Genomic DNA, 23,858 nt, shown 5'->3' on the forward strand with positions numbered 1-23,858 from the left:
TTTCCTTTGCTAGACAAATCAAGTATGTTTTCGATATTAGATCATTTGTTGTTTTGTTATATGATTTGATTTATTCTTCGTTCTGGTTTGAAATTGTTTCAGGTCTGGTAAATTGATATACAAGACATGTTTTTAGCAAAAAATGTCCTATAGTTAGATTTTTCTATCAGGCTTAGCCCTTATTTGCACACAAAATTTAGAGGTAACTCAGCACACAAAATTTTCCATTAAATAGTTCTTCGCAAAAAGAACAAATTATAAAGTGATTCTTGCTAAAAATTTTCTATCATCTAATTGATCCAGAATAATGAAAGTTAGTGATACAAATTTCTCAAGGGAAAATACTCATTCTATACAAGAGCAAATCACTGAAATCTTACTGGCAGTAAATTACCCAGAGAACAGCCACAAAGCAGTGGCATTGAAACTTTACTATTAGTACAACAGATATTACAGTTGATCTCCAATTAACAATTGCAACAGCAACAGCAACATCAACCTGATTTGTGTCGGAAATGCAACAGCTGCTTTTGAAGGGCAATACAGGAACTTTTTACAAGTGCAAATGTAGCTCGATCAGAGTGTCCTAGCAACACTCTTAAACTCATTTAAGCAAGATTGAAGAACCTTTTGTCGTTTCTGAAGAGATTGCCTTTCATTTTGAAGGATATCAATTGCCCCAGGTGCAACAAACATCTCCATGAATTTTTCATCATTTACAGCAAACAAATCCATCCCAAGTGATACCATAAGCCTTTCTTGACTGCATTAATTTTAGAAACCGAGTAAGATTATAGTATATTCCATCAAACATCTATCATGAGTATGCCATTTACGTAGTATAAGAAAGCCACTTCCTGTCAACAAAGAAAAAAAAAAGGAAAGCCACTTACCATGGAGTTAAAAATCCAGAATTTAGTGCAGTTGTCACACTTTTCTCAACTAGAATCTCACGTATCCGAGCAAAATGCTGAGCAGCCGAAGAGCATATGTCAGCATATGCAGAACCTGATCTAAAACCATTATCTCCATTTCCAAAATAAAGACTGGCATTATTTCTATTGCCCAATATTCTAGGATGCCTTTTCCTTGCTCCAACTTCCATATAATTTCCTGCCTCTTTCTTCACCAAACCATAAACTAACTCACATGGTTGATCAGGTGAAGGGGTTTCAGGCACTGTCATTTGATTATCACGAAGAGCTTCTCTGTCTTCTGGACCTTTGCCTGGTGTGGTTTCCCGCACATTTTTCTCAGGTGGTATATTCTCTTGGTTTGCTGTTGCTTCATTTTGCAAACCTCGAGCACCATCTGACATATCTAGGTAAAGTGATGCAGGAGAAACTTGTCTGTAACTGGAAGTTATAAGGCTACCTTGGTCACTTTCATAACAAGCAAGAGAATACGGACTTGTCACTGAATCAAGGTGGTGTCGAACTAGCTGTTTACACTGTTTAGCAAGATCTTTAATGAACCTATTGAATGAGTGCCTCAAAGCAGCATGGAAACCAATGTAACCATCCATGTCTCCTGTTTTCTTCCCATCTAAAAAGAACAAAATCCCTGCTCAGTTAGATGGTTCATCATCATGTCAAATACCCTTCCGAAAAATACATTAGAGTCCTAAATATAATGGAGAAATTTAGATATTGTATTTCTCCCCATTTAACTTAAATTAACAAATGACTAGTAATTCCAAATATTGTAGTGCAGAGATGTAAAGTTGCAGATAGTGAAGGAAAGTTATCCTTTTTTTCATTAAAATGACTTCGAACCAATTTAACCTACAGTAGTAATAGATTCAACAAAAATGTAATAAACTGATATTACTCGATGAAATATCAGTACAACGAAGGAGATAAACTCAGAAATTTGATTAAACAAATTAATGGTTTTACAAACGATAGTAGTAGGTTTAGCCTACAAAGCTCCAATAGTAACTTTAGGTCACAACTCTCCTAAGAAACTACTCCAAAATTCTGCCTGCCTTCTTCTTTCTACCCTCCCTCTATTTATACTAAAGCTACTGAACCAAAACGTAATAATAATACTAGACTTCCAAAATACCCCTCTTAAAGCCAATCTATTACAAAAAACCACATGTCAAGATGTTTAAAAAACAGAATTGTACAAGAAAAAGAGGACATGTCACAAATTCATGAAACAGTTTTCCAGGAAAACTACAAAAAGAATACAAAAAAGATTCATAGTTTGGTCTCTTACATTCTGAGTTCTGGCATTGATTTCGCTCATTGGCAAGTTCATACAGATTTGTTAAAACAAATGCAAGTCGATCACATGCAGTGTCAAGCAGGGGTGCTAGCCATGATCTGGCAGCAGTACGTGCAATCTCAGCAGCTGCCTCAGTTATACCTCTACTCCCACCACGACCAGCATGAGCAAGCAAGATATTGGCCACCTGTTGGGGGATACATGTGATATTTATATATCAGAAGACGCAAGATTGCCAGACCAGCCAAACTAAATTACACTAATAATACAACTACCTTTTCTCTGGATACTTGAGGACAATCAATGGAATATGCAGCACAGCAAAACTCATGCATGACTCGTTCAAAAGCAGCCCCTCCGTAAAGCCTCAGTGTAGAATTTGGGGGTTTAATGTCAGCTGTAACACCAGGCCAGCCCCCAGAACCACTGTGCAAACGCTCCTCCTCAGTTGTTTTTCCCCATTGCTCTGGAGATGGATCAGCTGCTCCACCAATTAATGATACCTTTAAAAATCAATGGATAAAAATGGTCCATTTAAGTTAAGTTTGGAAGGGGAAAGATTCAAGCCTTAATATTGATTAAGACCTTCAATTATTATATTCAGTTTTCAGAAACCAAACTTAAACTAGAGCTCGATTAATAGGATTTACCAAGAAAGGGATATAAAGAATATAATAAAGCAAGTTTAAATGTTTAATGAATGCTAGATACACACCACATGACTGCTTATGGAAGCTGTGTGTAACATTGCTGATCTTCGAAGATGAGAAACATCAGAAGTTGCCTGTATCTTTGACTCCATATTAGCCAGCTCAGAGGTAACCTCACCACAACGCTGCTCAAGCAATGCTAGTGTTGCTGGGGCAGCTTCCTTGTAACGTTTCTGAAGCTCAGATTCCAGATACTCCCTAACAGAGCTAAAACCAATAAAGGGGCGAAACTTTTCTTCATCAAAACCTCCCTTGACACCTTCACGCAGATGGCGCAGAACTTCTGTGTCAACATGAGAAATTTGGCGTCGAAACTCATCATTAGAGATTGTATTCCTCTCCTTGGGAAGGGCCACATAAAAAGGCCGAATATTTTCTCCTAGGTAACCACTTGCACTCAGATACCGATCAACCTCCCAACGGTCACCAAATTCCTAAAGACATGAGGCCTGTTAGTCAAACTATTCCATCATTGAGAGTATATCTTAGTTAAGGACGAAATGTTGATCACTCTCCACTTCTCTCACATTTCACAATAGTGACTAACTAGCAAATTTTTTCATTCAAGCCAATACAAAAGCGAAATTACTGTTATATTAACAGGTCCAACACTATGCAGCTCATATGTTTCCAATCTTTTATGAAGGACATGCAATTCAGAAATCATACCTTAAGCCGGTTATCAAATTTCGAGACAACGATTATTGTCCGTCTAAAAGTAGGATCAATATCACGAATAGCATCCAGCCACAACGATGAGCACCATTCGACACTACTCTGCTGAAGGAACAAGAGAATTCGATGGGGTGGACTTGCTAATGACTTCACCATTGATAAGATTTCATCAGGTGTACTGTCTGGCTCTCCCTTTTTAGCCTGTCAACCAGAATTCCAATCTGTCATAAGCATCATACACTGCAAAATGTTTTGGCATTTGCATCATATCACTGCAAACTAAAAATCTACCTTTAGAACGAAACCCGGGGTATCAATGATAGTCAAATTTGGACAGTAAGCATATTCAGCTCTCATAACAATTGGCTTGGAAGAAACTGCTGTATTAGTCTTCTTCAAAAGCGCCTCAGTACGCGATTTTATTGTATCGGCAATAGCAGATGCCAGCGAAATCGAATTACCATATTCCTCAGAATCCTCATCCTGTCATAGCAATTTCGAACCACAGTTCAATTTATAAAAATGACAACCAATGTCATGAATAACTTAATTACTTATACACAACAATCTAACCTTTGTTTATCGATTTCTCCTACAATATTAAGCCTATAGTTTTAATTAATGACTGCAATTAGAATATTACTAACATGGGAAACAATTAATCATTTCAAATGCTACAAAAATAACCCTCCCCAACAAAAATTAAAAATTTCATCATGCTCATCCCTTTCTAATTAGTGAATCGAGACGATATTGTTCCCAAATTTACAACTTAATGAATAAAACAGGGTAAAATCAAGCAAAAATCCAGGAAAAATTGAAAAATTTGATTCATTTAATCATACAAAACCTAGAAATAAATCAAAAGAACAAAAATGTTGAAAATGGGAAATTAAAGAAGAAGAATACGAACTTGGAATCGACAACGAGGCTCCAAAGCAGTAGAATCATGAACCATTTGAAGAATCAAAGGTCTACGAGTACCCATTTCAACTTCACGAACATTAAATCGAAATCCAAGAAGTGCTTCAAGTAGAGAACTCTTGCCATCAGATTGTCCACCAATTGCAACGATTTCAGGTATCGGAAGCTTTTCGCCGAAAGCAACAGCAGCAGCTTGTAATCGATTGTATGCTTCGAATCTTGATTTGAATTCACTGGAAGATGGCATTGAGGAATTAGGGTTAGGGTTAGGGTTTTGGGTTTGGGCGATTTGATGGTGGTGTCGTTTAGATGATGAAGTTTTTGATGGGGTTTTAGTGGGGGTATTGAGGAATGTACTTGGAGTCGCCATTGTTGAAGAGGAGAGAGAAAATGGGGGGAAATAGTGAAGTTGAGAAGGAGGAGGAATTTGAATTTGAATATGGAAAGGAAGCCGTTGGAGCGGAGGAGGGAAGAAGAGAGAGATGGATTTAGGATTTATGTGGGCTTTTTGTTTGTTAGTCTTTTGGTAATATGGGCTCACTTGATTTTGATGATCCACAACCTAAACTCATTGGGATAACTAGACACAAGAGTTATCAAATCAAGTGTGTGGCTCGGGTTTGAATTGGTTATGGACGTATCGATCATATCGAATTCGAGTAATGTGTTATTGCCAAGTTTCAGCGCTGTTTAAATTTGAATCGGATTAGTTATGGGGACTTTAATTTTGGCAGAAGAGACATTATGGGTTGATTAATTTTGATTTGGGTGATGTTTGGTTTCGGTAAATCCGAGGTTTGATTTGAGTCGTTTCATGTTATGACGAGTATGTATTGATTTTGTTTCGTGTTTAAGTCAAGATGAAACATGTGAGTATTAGGTTGGGGGTAGCTTGTAATCGGAGTACTAAGAGTTGGAATCAAATTTGGATTAGATAAGCTTTCGAGTATAATTAAAGGTTAAATCATTTGATATTCTGGTATAGTAAATTCAGATCGGATGAGCCTCGTGTTTGGGTCAAGTTTGGATCGAATCAACATCAGTACAAATTAGCTTAGTCTTAAATTCAGTATATACTGGATTGACTGGGCTTCAGATTTAGGTCAAGTTTAAATCATGGTATTTAAGACCTAAGACTATAACTTGATTAGATTATCAACAACTTTAGCTTTTTTTTTCAATAATTATAACTATTATAGTCCTCCTTTTGCTAACATTCCCTCATAGCAATGTATCATTGATTTACTAACTCTTTGTATATTGAAAATACATTTCAGTTCACTATATAGGTAAACAATCCTTTTAAAACAATTAATTTTAGTTCACTTAAACTTCAGTAAGTTTAGTTTAGTTTAGTTTCATATAATTCCGCTTCATTTAGTTAATCATTTTCACAAATACACTTTATATGACAATCCTATCTTTTGGTTATAACCAGAAACTACAACACCTAATTTAATCCACTTAGCTAAGTTAGCTTGAATTATTAAAAGACAATTCAAATTTTCAAATCTGACTCAGTCTAGTCTCGTCTCGCTTCAATTTGCCATGGCCTATGCCATTGACTTCCCATTAATGTCCCCAAACGTACACGTTCCATCTTCCCAAGAATAATATGGGCTTGTGTAGTTGTGTGATAGTGTTAGTCAACTGTTGGTATGCAACAATTAGAATTAGAATGATGATAGTGAGGGGTGCATCGGATCATGCGTTGTTTTGGGGGCGTGCGGATCTACCCATTATATCAAAGGACGTTAACGTGCTTATCATATGCTACATACCACATACCTACTTGCTCTGTAGCTATAGTATCCAAGGTCATTAAACTTTTATTTAATTATTTATTTATTTATTATATCTTTTTATTTATTTTTTACTATTCTAACTTTCGGGGGCCTTGTTCTTTTGAGTTGTTGCGGTCTATTCTGCTAAAATCTGCTGAGCTCTGCTCTACTGAGTATTAATAATTTGCTGATACATGTTCCACCCTAATCTGCTGAAATTTGATCTGGTGTGCTCAGAAGCTCAATGAACAAGGCCTTAACTCTAATATTGAATCACTTGCTATCAGCCTATATATGGATATTTCTACAAAACTAACATGATGGATTAACTTTTCTTTGTTCGGTTTATCTTAACGTGTGCCTATGGGCATATGTTAGCTACAAATTTGTGAAAATTTCTGATGTATGCCCATGGGCACATGATAAGACAGAATGTTCTTTATATATCTAATTATACTAACAAATATACTTAGTGTTGTAGCTCCGATCTTCATGTATCCATGGGTACACATTAGAAAATCACTTATACGGAGTAAGATACATTAAACAACTTGTTTTATTTTAATATAGTAGTAGGGTAGGATAAGAATACCACTAATAGAGTAAAGAGTGGGCAAAAAGTGATGAAATCTTTTAACAATTTGGAAATGAAAATTTGGACTATGATATTGAATGTCGATGGATCACTTAAATAATTATAACTCAATAACAATTCAAATCTAATAGACCAACACCATGAGCATGTCTTAAAAGTAAGAATAAATTAAACAAAGGCAAAGTGCTCATTTGTTTTTGTTATTTTCCTTATTAGTGAGTACCATGGTTTAATATTATGATGAGTGCCATTACTAAAGATATTGGTATAGGTTGCTCCCACATAAACGTTCAAACTTTTTTCCAAAATGAAGAAAAAAAAAACGTTCAAATTTTTCTAAGCAAATTGATTACTGTTAGTCTGTTACATACGGTTCTAGGCACCATCCGCAACCAAAAGAAAGACTTCACTTCACAAGTCTAAGGAGATTCTATCACAAAATCATAATTCGTATATATGATAATAGGAGTAACCTTTCCGTTACCTCTTACCATTATAAAGTGTTTACCTACATTTTCTTTTTAACTCAATACGAGACCCTTACTTCTGTTTTTAAAATAAGTGGAATATAGTACAAGTAGGGATGTCAGTGGGGCGGGTCAAGTAGGAGACCCGCCCCACTGGGGTGGGTCTTGGTTTGGTAGGTGATGGGGTGGGGAAGGGGATAAAAATCATACCAATCATGGGTGATGGGGCGAGGTGGATTTGACATTGTACCCGCCTCATACCCACCCCGCTCACCCCGCCCCAGTTCGTACCCGCCTCATCCCTACCTCACATCCACATTTATATATTTTATAAAATTATATACTTTAATACTATTTTATATAAAAAAAATATGTAAAATAAAATAATAGATGTAATAATTTGTAATTCACCTATTTTATAACTAATAATAAAATAAGTGTGTAATATTAATCATTTTATTTGTTTTTATATTATATATGTTGGATTGTGTATTGGTAGGTGGAGATTAGGTGGGGATTAGGCGGGTCTTAGGTGGGGATTAAGTGGGGATGGATATCCAAGTGGGGGTGGGGCGGGGATGGTTTTGGAATTGTACCCGCCGGGGCGGGGATGGGGATGATTTTTGGACCCGTCGCAGGGATGGGGATGGGGATGGAAATTTTAGGTGGGGATTGGGATGGAAAGACCAACATCCGCCCCAACCCACCCCATTGACATCCCTAAGTACAAGTGAACAAAACAAGGCCTTATTTCAGCGCAGTATGCCTTATATTAGTTATAATTGTAGGATAGAAGAAGTATTAATTAGAGTGAGCAAGAGATTAGGTAAATAGTGATGAGTTACATAGTTTGTCTAGAAAGAGACAAGATAGCTTAACCTAGGGGAGCACTTTATAAGTTTCACCACGACACGCCAAAACGTAACTAGAATAGCAGCAACTAATTAAAAGGTTGCTTGTTAATGCAAGGCATGCAATAGATGAGCATATATGTAGCTTAAGTTTAAGGTCGGGGCTCAATGTCATAGGTCGCTATTTCAGCCAGTGTGATTAGTGGGGTGACTATGCCATTATTGCATTAGTAGATTAGTAGGAGCATTAATTAGGGTTTGCACCAAAAAGTTAGTATTCACTGCTGTATATCCTAAATCAATTGCTACTCTAGGATTCTAGGGAGTTTTATGTGATTTCTTTTTTCTTTTTTTTTTGATGGCGATCCGCCAATCCAATTTATGTAAGTAATAACGACTGATAGATTTAATACATAAGTCGAAATCATCATAAATATCATAATATTTCAGCAGGTTTCGGAAGTATAATATAGCTCCTATGTCGCATATCTATGCTATAGACTAGTTATGAGAGGTTGGTTAAAGTAAGGAGAGAAGATGTCGTTCTTCTTTTAGTAATGATTATTGTTTAGGTTCATTGATCTAGCTAAGACCAAACCATTTAGACTAGGATAAATGACTAGATTGGTAAATTTCTGATCTTGGACCAGACATGAATTGGACTAGACTAGAAGCTAAGGCAGCGAAATTTCTCTTTATTTTTTTTTTCAATAAAAAGTTTCCATTGGTCGAATTGGCTTGTTTCATAGTAATCCTAATTTGATTTGCTAGTAATTTGACATTTGTCATATAATAGAGCATAGTAATGAGCTTAAGCACCTTGATCTTAATTTAATCAACCAAAATTAGTTTTTTTACACCAAAGATTATATGATAGTCTTCTCAATGTATAATGCTCGTAATAAAGCTAAGACTACTTAATATAAATGATACATAATCAATACACATCCTTTAAATTAAAGAAAAGGACATTATATAAGAATTTTAACCAAATAAAACCAACCATATAAAGAACGAGCACCAAAATATTACTCCGTACTCTGTAGTCTGTAATACATAGCCACAAATCCCCTTATTGTCGAATTTTCCTAAGAAAAAAAGTCCAAATTCTATATCATCATTGTTCATCCTTGATATCTTGTCACCAGATTGCACTCCATCTCCAACAATGCAATCCATATCACCATATCTCTTTGTTCAAAATTTCAAATACATACCAACTTCAATAAATTTGACTTTTTAGATCATCATGTTTTTCAACAACAATTAACATATAAAGTACCAAGAACTATGCACACACTTTAATTTTAACCCAAACATTCTTTATTGATATCAAGTAACACCCTTTTTTTCTTTAGTAGTCTCATGCTCTCATCTTAAGTTAATCTTACTTAATCGAGTTAATTAATCCAAACTCGAACTCGTAAACGTGATCTTAACTATATTGTTTACACTCAAAACGTTCTCTCAATTCCATATTCCATATCTATGTACATGATTGGAAATTAGGATATGTAGTTTGACGAATTTCAAAGGGTTCACTTGTGAAGCTTAAGCTTGTATAATTCATATAATATAATTATGTTCAAACATGCTTAACAACACCTTAAACTAGAGTTGTTCATCATGTAATGTCAGGTCCACTTAATCAATTTTATTTTATGAACAAGAAACATATATACGATAATCAATACAATCTGATGAAGCTCCAAGCACAAAAATTATGCGAGATCACCATTAATTAAATTAATCCATAACATAACACCATATTAGTCCATGAATATTACTGTACTGAAATATAGACTATACAATAATGCAAAGATTTCATTGATGAAATCAATCTTACATAAAAAGCAACCTAATGACTAAACAAGTCTAAGAAAACTCAAGTTAGATTTACAAAAGGCGCACATTTTCTTTCAAATACATTTGAATAAAACTTGATATTACAAAATTCTACTTTCAATGCATCACCAGTTCACCACATGTATTATTCTATAATCTTTAGTAATCTTTTGCATTAAAAGTAAATAAAAATTTCTTCTTTAAAAACATTCCTAGGATAAGTGAGCTGTTAATGCCTATGCTAGTAGCCTAGTATGAAAATTTCTTAAAGCTAAAACAGACCTTAAACATGGGATATACAATCCATCAATCCCTATCGATTCTGCTGCATTAATATAATTGAAACTCGACACCTCTAGTTAAACTGGAACAACTCCCTTACGACGTCACCAGTTGATCTAAACATATAAGTGCTCGTTTAGACAAATCGAACCACCATCTGACAAATTTTATACCTTCCAGTAACCTTGGTTTTCACTAGAAGAATAGAATGTGGTAAAGGGTATGTTGCTGCCATAAAGCAAAAAGAGGAAAACCATAGAAGAAGGAAAAAGAACAAAAAAGGAAAGCTCATATGATACGAGTAGAAGGGGCCATAAAATTTTTAAAAAATTTGTGCATTATTATTATTATTTGTAAAACAAATATAGAAAGTGGACAGCACAGGTAATACTCGTAGTTTTGATTGTTCTTAAAAGCAGTGCGTGGAAAAAGAATGCCAAAAAGGCATTACACATTACATGAGACAATGGTCCATGCTGCTCAACATCACTACTATACCCTATACCTTTTTTTCCCTTCTTTTATCCACGCTCCGCCTCAATTTAATCTTATACTGCGTACATTCTTAGTTATTTTCGAGTACACTTGAAACTACTCGTATATGAAAAAGGCTATTATGTCACTCGTCTGATCATTTGGATGAAAATATATTACCAGTAATCCATTTGATTAACTTATATTCTTGTATAATACTAAGTAAACTCGAGTCTAGGTATACCCAAATACAAATTATTGGAGATTCTTTAAAGTTTACTCCCTGTGTTAGAATAATTTACACAACCAAACTTGACATACGAGTCAATGTAAAAGTTTATCCTTAAATATAGAAGTGTGAAATTAAATTTTGATAAAATAATATGAAAAGGTTGATATTATGAAACTTTAAATTATCATTTATTTAACCACATATCTCAAGTTAAAATATGATACATCACAAAAAATCTATGATCAAGTTATTATGTAAACAGTTTAAAAAAGTTTAATGTGTCTATTTTGGGACAAATGAAGTACCATACTTCATAATATGATTTTTCTCGCTTAGTGGTTAAACCTTTCCTCCCGATTCTAAGAGGTTATGACATACATGTGTGACAACTAAATTTAGAAAAGATAAGTCATTTTTTTTTTTATCTTACACACCCAAACATGGGTAAATTTCATTTCTTTTTAAGAGGGGCAGCCAAGTAGGGTAAATAATAGCAGAGCATGCAGTATTTCATTGATTATACTTTCATTCCTTCACTCAATTTCCATGACAACAATAATACCTGCAGACCTCATCACTCTCACTTAACGTAAAGCTAACGCCATTCTCTCTCTTTACTTTTCCCTCTTAAAGTTCCAATCTTTCATTCTACTATCACTTTCATATTTCCTTCTTTTTCCACCTCAAAATACACCCCCAAATTCCCTACTTTTTTTTCAAAATTTTGCCAAAATCTCATCAACCCATTTCAATTTCTTCCTTAAATACCTCAATTCTGCAATAATTTCACAACCCCAGAAGTTAAATCACAAGAATTTCACCCCCCAAAAGTCATGAGAGACAGAGGAAAAAGAGAGGTTGAAGCATATAACAATAATGGTGGAGATTATAATTTTGTTGGTGACAATTATTTCCCTGAATTTCCCTGCAAAAAACACCCAAATTCAGCTTCTTCTTCAGGTGGGATTTGTGCTTACTGTCTTACTGATAGACTTGCTCAGTTAGTCTGCCCTCAGTGTGGTGAACAGAGGCTTTCTAACTACTGTTCTTGCTCTTTTAACACTAATAATAAGTTCTACACTAGCTATGATACCTCCTCCTCCTCCAACACCACCGCGGCCGATGTCGGAAGAATCTCATTCTTACTAGAGAATGACAAGAATGGTGATGAGATCTCAAGTTCAAGGTCAAGAATCGAACGAAGATCAGCTCATAACAATGATGATTTCTCCCATTTTAGAAGAAGCAATAGCATTTCTACTACTGCTTTCAATAATAATCATAGTAACAATAACAATCATGGGTCAAGATCAGAAACTGGTAAGTTTTGGAAGATTGGAAGATTGTTCAGAAAAAAGAGAGATAAAAACAGTCAGAATATCAGCAACAACAATAATAATCAGAATAGTCATAATAATGAAGAGAATTATGAGTGTAATGGGGTTTCAAGATCAAGATCACTTTGCAGTTTCAGGGGATTTTATGATACTGATCAAGAAAATGGAGGTTTTGCAGTTTCATCATCTGCTGCAAGAGCTTCAAGTGTAAGTACAGGAAATTTTGTTCTAGATTCAGCTAAAATGAGCTGTTTTAGTGAATCTGAAGCAAGAATGAGCAACTTTGATTATTGTGATGCTTCTAATTTTGTTGGTACAAACAAGAGTAATATTTTCTCATTGAGAGAGAGTGAGTTTGTTAATAGTGAAGATCATGCTTTCATTGATTTGAAACTTCATGATATGTCTTCGGAAAGCTCGAAAATGCCACCTGATCTTGCTGCAATGAGGAGAAGTGGGTTTGGGTTATCAACTAAGGAGTTCGGGTTTCGAGGCGGTGGTGGTGGTGGTGATGGTTTGGGGCATGAGATGTTCAGAAATGGTGGAGGGTCATGTAGAGTTAGTAGTGTTAGTGAAAGAGAATTGAGGAAATGCAGAAAGAGTTACAAAGTTTGGAAATGGTTTTCCAGGCATCAGACTGATAATTCTGGCAAATTTGATGATCATGGTCCTTTCAATTCATAAGAATAATCAATCTGTTCTTAATACATACTTAAATTATATTCCTAGTTTTTGTATCGTTCATTAGGTTTATTCCTATTTTAAGTTGATTTGGAAGAAATTGAGGTCTTCTTGCTTTATATTAGGTGAAGGAAATGCTAATTTTACACCAACAACCAAAGGGGATATGTGTTATTAAATCCTCCTTTTCTCCTTTCTAGCTTGTGAATAGGACTCTTCTCTATCCGCATTCTGTATCTTCTTTGTTCTATAGAGAGTCGCAAAAGATAATGATATAGACAATATCTGATAGATGCGAGGTCTTGATTACATATTCGTACATTTGTATAATAATAAGTGATTATTGTGTTGCATAACTAAAAATAACACTTAACTTGGTCAAACTTTTGCTACTAGCATGCTAGAAATTATTTGCTAAAAAAGTAGTGGGCTTACTAGTTAGGATGTGTCAATATTTTGTTTGGTTTGGTTGTTATCTTTTTGCTCATGTATCATGTCAAACATGAGAAATTATTGCATTTTGCATCATACATTTGTGGTTGCTGGATTCTATTAAAGTGTTGATATAATTATATCAATTGACTTTAAGACGAATATTTAATAGGACATTTAAAAATTTAAGCAAACTTATTGGATATTTAATAGTCACATTATCTAAACACCTTATATTAAAGTATAAACATAAATTTACTCGAAATCATGTAAATTGATTGGATCATTTGCATACTCTCTCCATCAATCGATATATTATCATTTTTGTAAAATCGATAACAAAGCATCACAATTTCAAGAACATTGATAGTTATTTCCGAACATTAAACAGTAGGACTCAGTAAATGTGACTATCAAATTCAGACAACAGTAGGTAAATGACTAAACGCGAAAGCATGTATGATGTTTAGTCACGATCCACAAAAGAAGTCAAATGTCAAAGCAATGTTCTTTAGGCAAAAGAATAAAATTTCGGTGTAAACAAAGATATGGTTACCAACTTACCATACACATTGATAGTGATTGCAGGACAACATTATAGTATAATTACCACTTAATATATGCAATAAACATGATTAAGAAAAGCTAAGTTTATGTCTGAACATCTGCATAAGTAAATAAAAGCATGTCAGGAAACCTTTTATGTGGAAAAAAGTGTTGCGGCTTAAGGTCTAAGGAAACGGTTGTCTTTCAGAAATATGTGTAAAAGATTGGTCTTATGCTGTCTGTTGTACTAATGACAACTTAATTGAAGTAGAAAAACCCAAGACATAAAGATAGTTGAAATCAGGAAAAGAATAATGTTGGAGTGTTTTTTACATACTTTTTTTCTATGTATGTGAAGCACAAAATAATGTGCTTATATACAGGGTAAAGTGCCAAAATAAATGATTGGGGGTGTGAAAATCACTCATTTTAATCATTGTAGTCGAGTCATGTTTTTGTGATCTAGAACGAGAGAAAGTAATTAAAAAAGCGTGCTGATTTCCCGAATTTTACTTCTCAAAACTTATTTTAGCAAAAGTTGTCTATACTAAACTAACCTAAAGTCCTAAACTTGATTATCCCTTATTAACCATTATACGAAGCATGAACTTAATTTTCAAAACTAATCTTATACGAAGTATGAACTTTTTTTTCCCCTAAATAAAGTGAACAAAACAAAACTACAAGAAATTACAAGGTTACTATTCACCGTAGTTTTCTTTAAAATGTTCAAGTACAAGAAAGTTGGCTGCATTCGAGCAAGCAGACAAGTAGGTCTACTTACATAATAAGAGTGATTATCATCAAAAAACAACTATAAGCATTCTTTCAAGAAAATACTAAGATTAAATAATTGCCATAGATTAGTTGAAATGGTCAAGACTAAGAAAGAATGTTTCGAACCAAAAATGCCAGCCTTGAGCATGCCATTATTATCCTATAATCATTTAGTGTTTCTTCATAGCAAGTACCGTTTGCATTATTGATATACTGTAGTAGATTTTAAAAAATGCAAGTAGCTATGCCAACTCACAAATAGAGAAGTTGTCAACATGCAATGCATTACACCAATTCATTTGTCAACAGATTTGGGATCAGAGGAAGAGAGTAATTCTTTAATGAAATATTGAACTTTATTACTCGCTCCGTCTCTTATTTTTCCGACTGTAACTTATTTTGTTACTTATAATGATTCTAAATAGGAAGAACAAAATTTCTTAAAAAATAAATAAGTAAATATATAAAATGGGAAATGGTCAAGCCTGAGAAAAGACATGTTACCAGCCAAATAGCTAGTCTATTACTATTAAATTATATTTGATGCCTTAGCACTTCTATAGATTATGTATTATATATAACATGATGCCAAATTATTTGTTCTCAATCCCAGAGACTTGAGTATAATTATCTCTACTCTTGTCCAAGCTTATTGCAACCGTGGTTCATTACTTGATCTTGAATTACATTTGAAATGGCAGGAGCTACAACAGTCTTGGTGGTACTACTAGCGGCAATTGCTACTGGGGCCTTTGCCAATGATCCTGACATGCTTCAAGATGTCTGTGTTGCAGATCGTACACCAGGTAAATCTACTAATCAAAACAATTGATTCAGACTTCTAGTAGATCTAAAAACAAGAGGTGTTTGGGTGGGTAGGGTGGGGAGCTTAGGAGCAAGCATCTCCCTCAGTCCCCAAGGTCAACGGATCAAATCCGCATTCCCCCTTCCCTCAAGGCTAGAGAGAGGACCCCAGTGGGTGACACACCATGTCCTTCATAAAATGATCTTAAAAGAAAACAATTACTCCGTACTATCTTGATGCAAAACATTTGGACTGACATGAATATTGTTAGCATGAATGAAGATTATGAGATAACTTTACTGGGTAAACAAATGTATATGAAGCTTCTCTAAAGATAACCCACCCTCAGCCCCTTACCAATACACAATTTCCAAAGAAAAATGTAATTTTACACCATCTTGACATGTACCGTGTATGCACATTATAATTGTGCTAGACTGCTAGTACATTGTTAGAGAATGCTTTTTTCTTATTAGTTCACATATATTGTTCCTTATAAACATAAACATAATTACCTGCTATTCAGATCAATTTATTGTTTTTTTTTTTTTCACAATGATATTGAAATCTAATCTGTCAGCTAATCATTGTCTCAGGAATACTTGTGAATGGGTTCGTTTGCAAAAATATTGGCACAATATCCCCACTAGACTTCTTCTTCACCGGGATTTCACAACCAGGCCAAATCACAAACACTATCCTTGGTTCAAAAGTCACTTCAGCAAACGTCCAAGACATTCCGGGTCTCAACACCTTGGGAATCTCTATGGCTCGTGCCGACTTTGCTCCCTACGGTCTAAACCCACCTCACATTCATCCCCGTGCCACTGAGATGCTCTTTGTTCTCGAAGGTGAACTATATGTTGGCTTCATAACAACCAGCAATAAGCTCATTTCCAAGGTTGTTAAGGCCGGTGAAGTATTTGTTTTCCCTAGAGGTTTGGTTCACTTCCAGAAAAATATGTCCAAACACCCAGCTGCTGTTTTAGCTGCCTTCAACAGCCAACTCCCAGGCACTCAACAGTTTGCAGCTGCTCTCTTTACTTCCGACCTGCCTGTGCCTAGTGATGTGCTAGCTAAGGCTTTTAACATTGACCAACATAATGTTGAGAAGATCAGGGCTGGCCTTACTCCTAAAATGTAGGCTTTTTCCATGGTAATATAACATAAATCTTAATTCAGATGTTAGTTTGTAACATTAAGTTATTAGCAATAAGGATTGTTCATAATCAATTGGATTAATATCTTTTTCATTATTGAATTTTTATTCCATGAGGAAAGTATTATTCTTTACTGGTGTGTATGTAAGTTGATCAAATTTGTATCATTAATACCAACTTATATTATTTGCCATAACTTTGATTTGAAATTTATTGGAATTCAAAGCATGTTGTATCGTTGTCTTGTACATCCTCCATTATTCCTCCTACTATAGGTTAAATGGTCACAAAGATTATCCCAATTTCTTGGACTGTCTTTTCCAAGATAAAAAAAAAAATAAAATAAGAAAAGTAAAAAAAACAGAAAAGAAATAGAAAAAAAAAAATAAATAAAATGTTTAGCAACCATTATGATTTGGTCACAAAACAAATTGGACACCAATTTACTAACTTTGCGGCCACTGTTAATGATAGCTAATTCCTACAATGTGGACACCAATTTACTAACTTTGCGACATGTAAGACGGAGACCCGAGGGTGCACCGGTGCGAAGAGTAGAAGAATGGGACCATGGAGGGATTAAACGAGGGAGAGGGAGACCAAAAATGACTTAGTTGGAAGGAGTTAGGAAGGATATGAAGTGCATGGATTTACATGAAGATGAAGCTTTGGACCGTAAGGGATGGAAGAGAAAGATTTATGTTGATGACTACACGGAATAATCAAATTTGGTTCATGTTAGCCGACCCCACTTTTGGGATTAAGGCTTTGATTGATTGTAGTGTGTGATCCTCCTGCAGCTGCTTAAATTATTCTTCTTGTTCAAGAAAGTATACTGTCTGAGTATCAAGGTTTTAACTATGAAGAAGTCATAAATGTGACAAGAATGTATAGTGACATCAGAGCTGTGATCCAAACTAATTGAAAATTTACTACGATTATTAGTTGACTTAGTTTTATTCTTCGTTCCAAGAAGTATAACCATTATGGGAATCTCCATACAAGTAACCTTTGATTACACAATGCCTCTAAAAGTTGTTCAAAAGCCGACTTTGGCTTGTTAACAGTTACAAGCAAATGAATAAGCAAATAATTATCTGATCTAACCCCAGCCCCTCTATCCTCCTCAATAATACACTCAAAAAGGGAATGTTAAAAAAGGGTTGTTTTGAAGCACCGGCAATTAGGGGTGTCAATCGGGTTTGCGGTTCGGTTTATCGGTTTTCGGTTTACAACGGATCGGTTTTTAATGGGTTGGAATTATTATCGGGTCAGTTCGGATCGGTTTTAATTAATTTCGGGTCGGTTCGATTAGGTTTGTTTTTATTACAGTTTCTTTTCGGGTCGGATTCTAATCGGGTCGGGTTATAATTGGTTCGGGTCATAATCGGTTCGGGTTAAAGTCGGCCGGTTAAAAAACGGTGTTTGTCAGTTTAAAGCGGGTTTTGGGTCAAAACATATCGGGTCCTAATCGGGTAGGGTTGTAATCGGTTCAGGTCAAAATTGGCTCGAGTTGAACTTAGTCGGTTTGACAACGGGTTTTTCCAGTTTTAAACGGGTTACATTAACGTATATATCCTACTATATCCTCAACATTCTATAATTAGTTATTCCAATAGATCATACGGAGTATTAATTAGTTGTTTAGCTTAAATTAAGTCCCTTTTCTGTATAAAGATTTTCAGGATCAAATAATAATAACAAATCTAGAGTTAGCTTTTGATTCATATTTTTTTAATACAATATAGTGTTCGGCTTTAAGTTACAGGTTGTAAACGATTTGGGTTTATCGGGTTTTTGTCAGGTTTAATCGGTTTCGGTTTTTACAATGGGTCGGGTTGCTATCGGGTTCGGAAGTACTCGGTTCGGGTTGTTCTCGGTTTCGGGTTGTATTAGTTCGGCTTCATTAACGGTTCTCAAACATTCGGACCGGTTCAGTTTCAGGTTTTAAAAAATCGGGTCGAGTCGGTTTACGGTTTTAAAATAACAGATTCATAGCGGTTCGGTTCCTTTTCGGAACCGTTCGAAACGGTTCAGATTCACCAGATCGGGTCGGTTTTTGACAGCTCTACTGGCAATGCATAGATGCCAAAACATGCCATCACTCGCCCCCCCCTTCCCCCACCAGAACAAGGCTAGAGTTTCCCATTAAATGGTTTTTATTGATCTGCCCCCCTAAGCCCAAACCGCTTGCCATAATTGTCGGTCCCCCTCAAATTTCAAGTATGGCTCGCTCCTAGTTCAAACATCAAACCTCTCTTTTATTATTGCAGGTAAATATATTGTATTGTTCCACGTGTATTATGTAAACTTTATTTTCAACATATTCAAAGACAAGGAGAAAGAAGAACCACTAATTGTATAAGTTGATGACTTGATGTATGATGATGCATATGAAAGCAATGGCAGATCACCACAGAGTTAACAAATAGACAAGATGGATTTAAATAAAAAGTAAACCCAATTGAACAACGTACGAAGTATTTGAAATAGTTGTGTAACAATTTAAAGTACCTTTGAATATGGTCATATATCAGTCAGCTCACTACAGATATCGTATAAGTTCAACTGCATATTTTCCCTTCTTTGTTGTAACTATCTCGCCGATCTGCAAAGTAATAAATAAAAAAATTAATAATAATTGGCATAATGATAAGTGGAACAAAAAAACTGGAATTCTTACACAAAAACAAACCTTCAATCTCCCACTGCCACTGACTGAGACGATGTCACCAGTCTTAAGTGTGGCTCCGTTTTTCGTCACAGTACTCCAGTTGATGCGGACATCTCCTTTGCTATAAAAATGATCAGTATAGTGCATCAAATTCTATTTCTGGCTCATATGTCATATGTTCATCATATTAACTATTCCCTCCTTTCCCAAATAACAGACCTATGCCCCTAAGGGCTGTCTCAAGACTCAATGTAGAAATTTATCACAATCTAGATTTAGCATATTGGAATCTGAACCTTGCTAATACACCTTAAAATCTTTAATGATACATTAGTTAAGACATTCAAAGAAGATCTACAATGGCATGATGGAAATGTAAGACTTTAAGTAGTGAAGAACAACTAGGGGAATTTGACTCAATCCGCTGAAACAAAAACTCAAGTCAAATGTGGGCATATAACAATGGGAGATTGGGAGTAAGTTGTTACACCAAAAGATATGCTAACGTACTGCATGTTGGAAGACTAATCCCTAAACACAAATGAAGATATATGTGACCAAAACTGAAAGCAAATCCACTTGTGTAGTAGGCAACACACATCCAACACTCCAACATTGATCATAACTACATGAAACAACCAAAGGTAAATCTCACGAAGTTGCAGCAAATAGAATATATATATATTCTCCTTTTGCAACTGTTTCTATGAAGAATGTTCTGTATCGTATGCTATATTGCAAAGGCCATAAATCTAAATGTAATGGATCACACCATTAACAATCTATAACTATTAAAAAATTAGAAGAAAATGAACAAATTGCATCCATGAAAATGACAATTTACAGCCAGAAATAATGGCTAATAGCCTACAATTTGTAGATTGAATGGTGAGACACCTTCTCATATAACACACTTCTACAAATAAAAAACAAGGTAAATGCAGTTTGGGATTCCCAACAAACTAAGAAGGAGCTGGCAGATAAAAGGATATCCATATTTATACATTAGTCTACCACCATCCATTATAATAAACAGAATCCAATGAATGAGAAATGAAAGGTAAAGCTCAAATCTACCTTATCAAATCAGCAAACTTTGAGCGTGAAATTTTAAATCCAGCACTAGCTAAAGCATCAACTCTCAATGACGACTCTACTGCCTTTAGTGTCTTGATCCTGCATTGAACAAATAATGATGCTTATGGTGTAGATTCCCTATAATTCATGAGACTATGAGAGTGTACGAACCAACAACAACCCTTACCTTGGTGGTTCATATTTGAGTTCTTCCAATGGTATCAATGTACAAGAGACAGGGACCTTACCAACCTGCCACAGAAAAGCTGCTCACAAAAAGATTTTGGTAACATTTTATTTAGTGATACTTAAACTTGCTCACCATTCATCTTAAAGCTTCAATACTACATTAGTACAAAACTACAAATAAAACAACTGAAACACTCTATTGAGCTCAAGTGCAAAACAGGGATCCAACAGAGAGTTATCTACCTTGTCTAATGATGACATCATATAGTCAACGAGCTCAGGAACAATAAGAACTTGAGCCCCTTTTTCTCCCTGTAAATCCAAAAATATATAATCAAGATATATTTAGTCATAGCCATATATATAGGCTAGACAACATACGTAATAACTATTTGCGATTTCTTTTTCATTTTTCAAAGAAGCCCCTCTCAAACCCAGGGCATCCTTTCGAGAAACCAACTCACTTGTTCAATGTTCATCCTCAAGATGAGCAACTGGCATTTTCAAAAGGGCATAATTGGTAGTGCAATACACTTTTAGTTGTATCTTGAGGAGATATATAAGGGAGCTTGTTGGTGTAATAATATGAATCACTATCAGGAGGAGATGGCGTCAGCAAATTAATTTGGATTAATCAGTGCTGCTTCATTTAGTTCTATAACATACTCTCTACACATCTACTCAAGACTAATCAGAGGTCAGCTCAATCATATAAGTAGTCCTCAATCTAGCCGTTAGAAAAAAGAAGGGAGAGAGAGAGAGAGAGAGAGGCATTGAACCATGAAAACATGATAAGCTTGACTTGATCAATTTACCATACCTACATCTTTCTATAATTGAGCAATTATCAAGAGAAAGTTAAAAGTAAAAGTCAAGTGGACTACATGACATGCCTGAAGGAGAATATCTCCAAGCTTTTCTCTGGCAATCCCTGTGCCTAGAATTGAGCCAAGGAAATCCCCATGGGTAGGTGGTTGATATCCGAAGTTCCCTATAATGCTAGAGACAGAAATCAATCTAATCATTAAGCAATATACATACTCAATAGTTATGCTTAAACACATAGCTAGCAAAAGAAGTTAGAACATAAGAGAAATGGCCTACCTCAATGCTGCGGCGGTATCAGAAACAGATCTAAGAACTTCTGGGTGTCCCACTGAAAGTCGACACCGCTCTGCCTACATAATTTAGAGAAACTCAAACAAAGTCATTAACAAAGTCCAATAATTAGACAACGAGCTTCAGAATAAGATTTTGACCTCCAAATATCCACCATTAGGAATAGCAGTCACATCAGCTAACTTTTTTAAGGCCACCATAGCCTCATCTAATACAGGTGGGGTAAGAAAATCTGTATGCAGGACTTCTCTTCTCAATGATGCCCGGTTTGCCTTGAAATCAAAGAATATTCCTATTAGACTAGTAAAATAGCTACAAACATGACGCCAGTTTATAAGATGAGAGAAGGAAGTCCAAGTACCATATCAATAATATGCTTTATCTGTTCAACAAGGTTTCTGTCACTAACTCCTTTAAGTAATACATCCACTTCATTCTTTGTAGCTTGAGTTACTTGGCATACCTCTGCATATTTGGCTAGACTGTTAAACTGAGATATATGCAGACTTAAGTCCAAAATAAGTTTTCAGTTCTAGTGGATTTTCTAGAGGTTACAACCACCATGAAAATGCAAAAGCCTAATATACATTAAAATATAACTCACAGATCAAGAGCAGACTAGCAGAGTTTTCAAAAAGCATAAACATGCACACGGAAACGAACTTCGTGTAGTCAATTAGTTGCTCACTTGTTGGCAAGACAAGTCTGAGACTCATGTAACCATGCTGCATAAAAGAAAGAATAGTATAAGCTTACCCATTCTACCATATAATTATCCCTTCCTCAAAACTCTGGTTTTCCCTCAAACTCCTTCCTATTCCTTTTCTCCCTAATGTCCTTTGTCCCACCCCCCATCCAATTTTGAGGTCCAAAGTCTCCGAACTCAGAAACGCCATCATTTGATGAGGATCTAGCCAGCTCTGCGAAGAAACATACATGTACAGCCTTACCATTGCAGTGTTGCCTATATGGAGGTAGTTTGAAAGACTAATACAACCTAATTTTACCCATCATACTAAATATGTTATTAATTTGTATCTCAAACACTGAATAATTATAGAAGTCAAACAGCCAAAATTTTTCTCTAGCTGTCTTACACTGTACAATCTTTCTCACAATATCCTCTACTTAGTGATATCTCTCCACATTCTCATACTTTGATATCTCTAAGGCTCCAGGATACTAAACCAAAATTAGGCTTCGAGCTTTCAACAACCAACAATAACAACCCCAACAAGGTAAGCTACCCCTGATCTCCAAAGTCTATCATACAAAAGCTGAAAATTTTCTCCTAATTCCTTATCAAAGCCACTAACTTAAACTCACTTCCATTCTTTGTATATCCTTTCACCATAAACATAAAGTAACCATATTCATATGCTCATACAATGAAAACAAGTTCAGTATTCAAGCTAGTAGAGTAGTAGCTACACATAGTCTACATTAAATAAGCATGAATTACTGCTTGAAATTCTAGTAACCCACATTGGCATTTCATCAAACAACTTAAGTACAATATCAAAAATCCCTCAAACAAAAACTCAAAAATTGGGTGAAAGCAACAAATTTCAACTTTTTTCACAAATGGGGGGACAATATCATCCAACCCTATTAAGCAAAACATAAACACGTTAACTAAACATAAATCCCACATAAAAAATCAATCTTTATTTTCTCTTTTTGAACCTGCAACTTCTGGGTGCGAAAATCTCATACAAATTAAGTGAAATTTTGAAGAACCCATATTGCTAAATCTAAAAAAAAAAAAAAAAAAAAAAAAAAAAAGGGAAATGAAATTTATTACCTGGAGAAATTGGTGATGAGGAGAGAGAAAATGAACGGAAAGTTGGGCAGGAAAGAAAGAGATTGTTGCGATGAACTGCATTTGATAGTAATCCTCCTTTTGGATTGATGAGAATAGTAGAAGCCATGAATTGAACTCGAGATAGCATGCTCATTGTTGGAGAGTTTTGCAAATTCTGAACTTTCT

At 35.2% G+C, this 23,858-nt stretch overlaps 3 protein-coding genes and 1 pseudogene across 5 annotated transcripts; 2 read left to right on the top strand and 2 right to left on the bottom strand.

Moving 5' to 3' along the window:
- Positions 1-467: 467 nt before the first annotated feature.
- On the bottom strand, positions 468-4,949 carry LOC145605686 (dynamin-related protein 5A-like). The gene is made up of 8 exons (XM_081661760.1): positions 4,531-4,949; positions 3,909-4,100; positions 3,612-3,818; positions 2,948-3,376; positions 2,508-2,735; positions 2,224-2,419; positions 894-1,545; positions 468-763 (listed from the first exon to the last, which is right to left on the bottom strand). Exons 1-8 carry the CDS (start codon positions 4,909-4,911, stop codon positions 577-579), a joined length of 2,472 nt encoding a protein of 823 aa, XP_081517886.1. The 5' UTR covers positions 4,912-4,949; the 3' UTR covers positions 468-576.
- A 6,768-nt stretch (positions 4,950-11,717) lies between these two features.
- Positions 11,718-13,380, top strand: LOC145605953 (uncharacterized). The gene has a single exon (XM_081662019.1). It carries the CDS (start codon positions 11,905-11,907, stop codon positions 13,090-13,092), a length of 1,188 nt encoding a protein of 395 aa, XP_081518145.1. The 5' UTR covers positions 11,718-11,904; the 3' UTR covers positions 13,093-13,380.
- A 1,838-nt stretch (positions 13,381-15,218) lies between these two features.
- Positions 15,219-23,858, bottom strand: LOC145604735 (uncharacterized). 3 transcript variants are annotated; one of them, XM_081660665.1, is made up of 11 exons: positions 23,673-23,858; positions 22,230-22,333; positions 22,009-22,140; positions 21,854-21,927; positions 21,643-21,748; positions 20,993-21,061; positions 20,748-20,812; positions 20,561-20,659; positions 19,505-19,604; positions 19,324-19,417; positions 15,219-15,627 (listed from the first exon to the last, which is right to left on the bottom strand). In XM_081660665.1, exons 1-10 carry the CDS (start codon positions 23,824-23,826, stop codon positions 19,355-19,357), a joined length of 966 nt encoding a protein of 321 aa, XP_081516791.1. In that variant the 5' UTR covers positions 23,827-23,858; the 3' UTR covers positions 15,219-15,627; positions 19,324-19,354. The 3 variants fall into 3 exon arrangements, with proteins under 3 accessions (XP_081516791.1, XP_081516790.1, XP_081516792.1); XM_081660664.1 differs by having other exon boundaries at positions 15,219-15,656; XM_081660666.1 differs by having other exon boundaries at positions 15,219-15,659.
- On the top strand, positions 15,539-16,793 carry LOC145604239 (germin-like protein subfamily 2 member 2 pseudogene; annotated as a pseudogene).

Source organism: Chenopodium album, chromosome 22, assembly GCF_948465745.1.
Source record: "Chenopodium album chromosome 22, dcCheAlbu1.1, whole genome shotgun sequence".
Lineage (NCBI taxonomy): Eukaryota > Viridiplantae > Streptophyta > Magnoliopsida > Caryophyllales > Amaranthaceae > Chenopodium > Chenopodium album.

Bases quoted from the DNA above. Each gene is read 5' to 3' on its own strand.
- LOC145605953 (XM_081662019.1), top strand. From the start codon at position 11,905: ATGAGAGACAGAGGAAAAAGAGAGGTTGAAGCATATAACAATAATGGT.
- LOC145604735 (XM_081660665.1), bottom strand. From the start codon at position 23,826: ATGAGCATGCTATCTCGAGTTCAATTCATGGCTTCTACTATTCTCATC. The intron at 22,334-23,672 runs GTAATAAATTTC...CCAAATATGCAG, and splicing joins CTCATCACCAATTTCTCCAG to AGGTATGCCAAGTAACTCAA. The intron at 20,660-20,747 runs GTAAGGGTTGTT...TGTTCAATGCAG, and splicing joins CTCAAATATGAACCACCAAG to GATCAAGACACTAAAGGCAG.
- LOC145605686 (XM_081661760.1), bottom strand. From the start codon at position 4,911: ATGGCGACTCCAAGTACATTCCTCAATACCCCCACTAAAACCCCATCA. The intron at 3,377-3,611 runs GTATGATTTCTG...TCATGTCTTTAG, and splicing joins AATTTGATAACCGGCTTAAG to GAATTTGGTGACCGTTGGGA. The intron at 2,736-2,947 runs GTGTGTATCTAG...TGATTTTTAAAG, and splicing joins CTTCCATAAGCAGTCATGTG to GTATCATTAATTGGTGGAGC.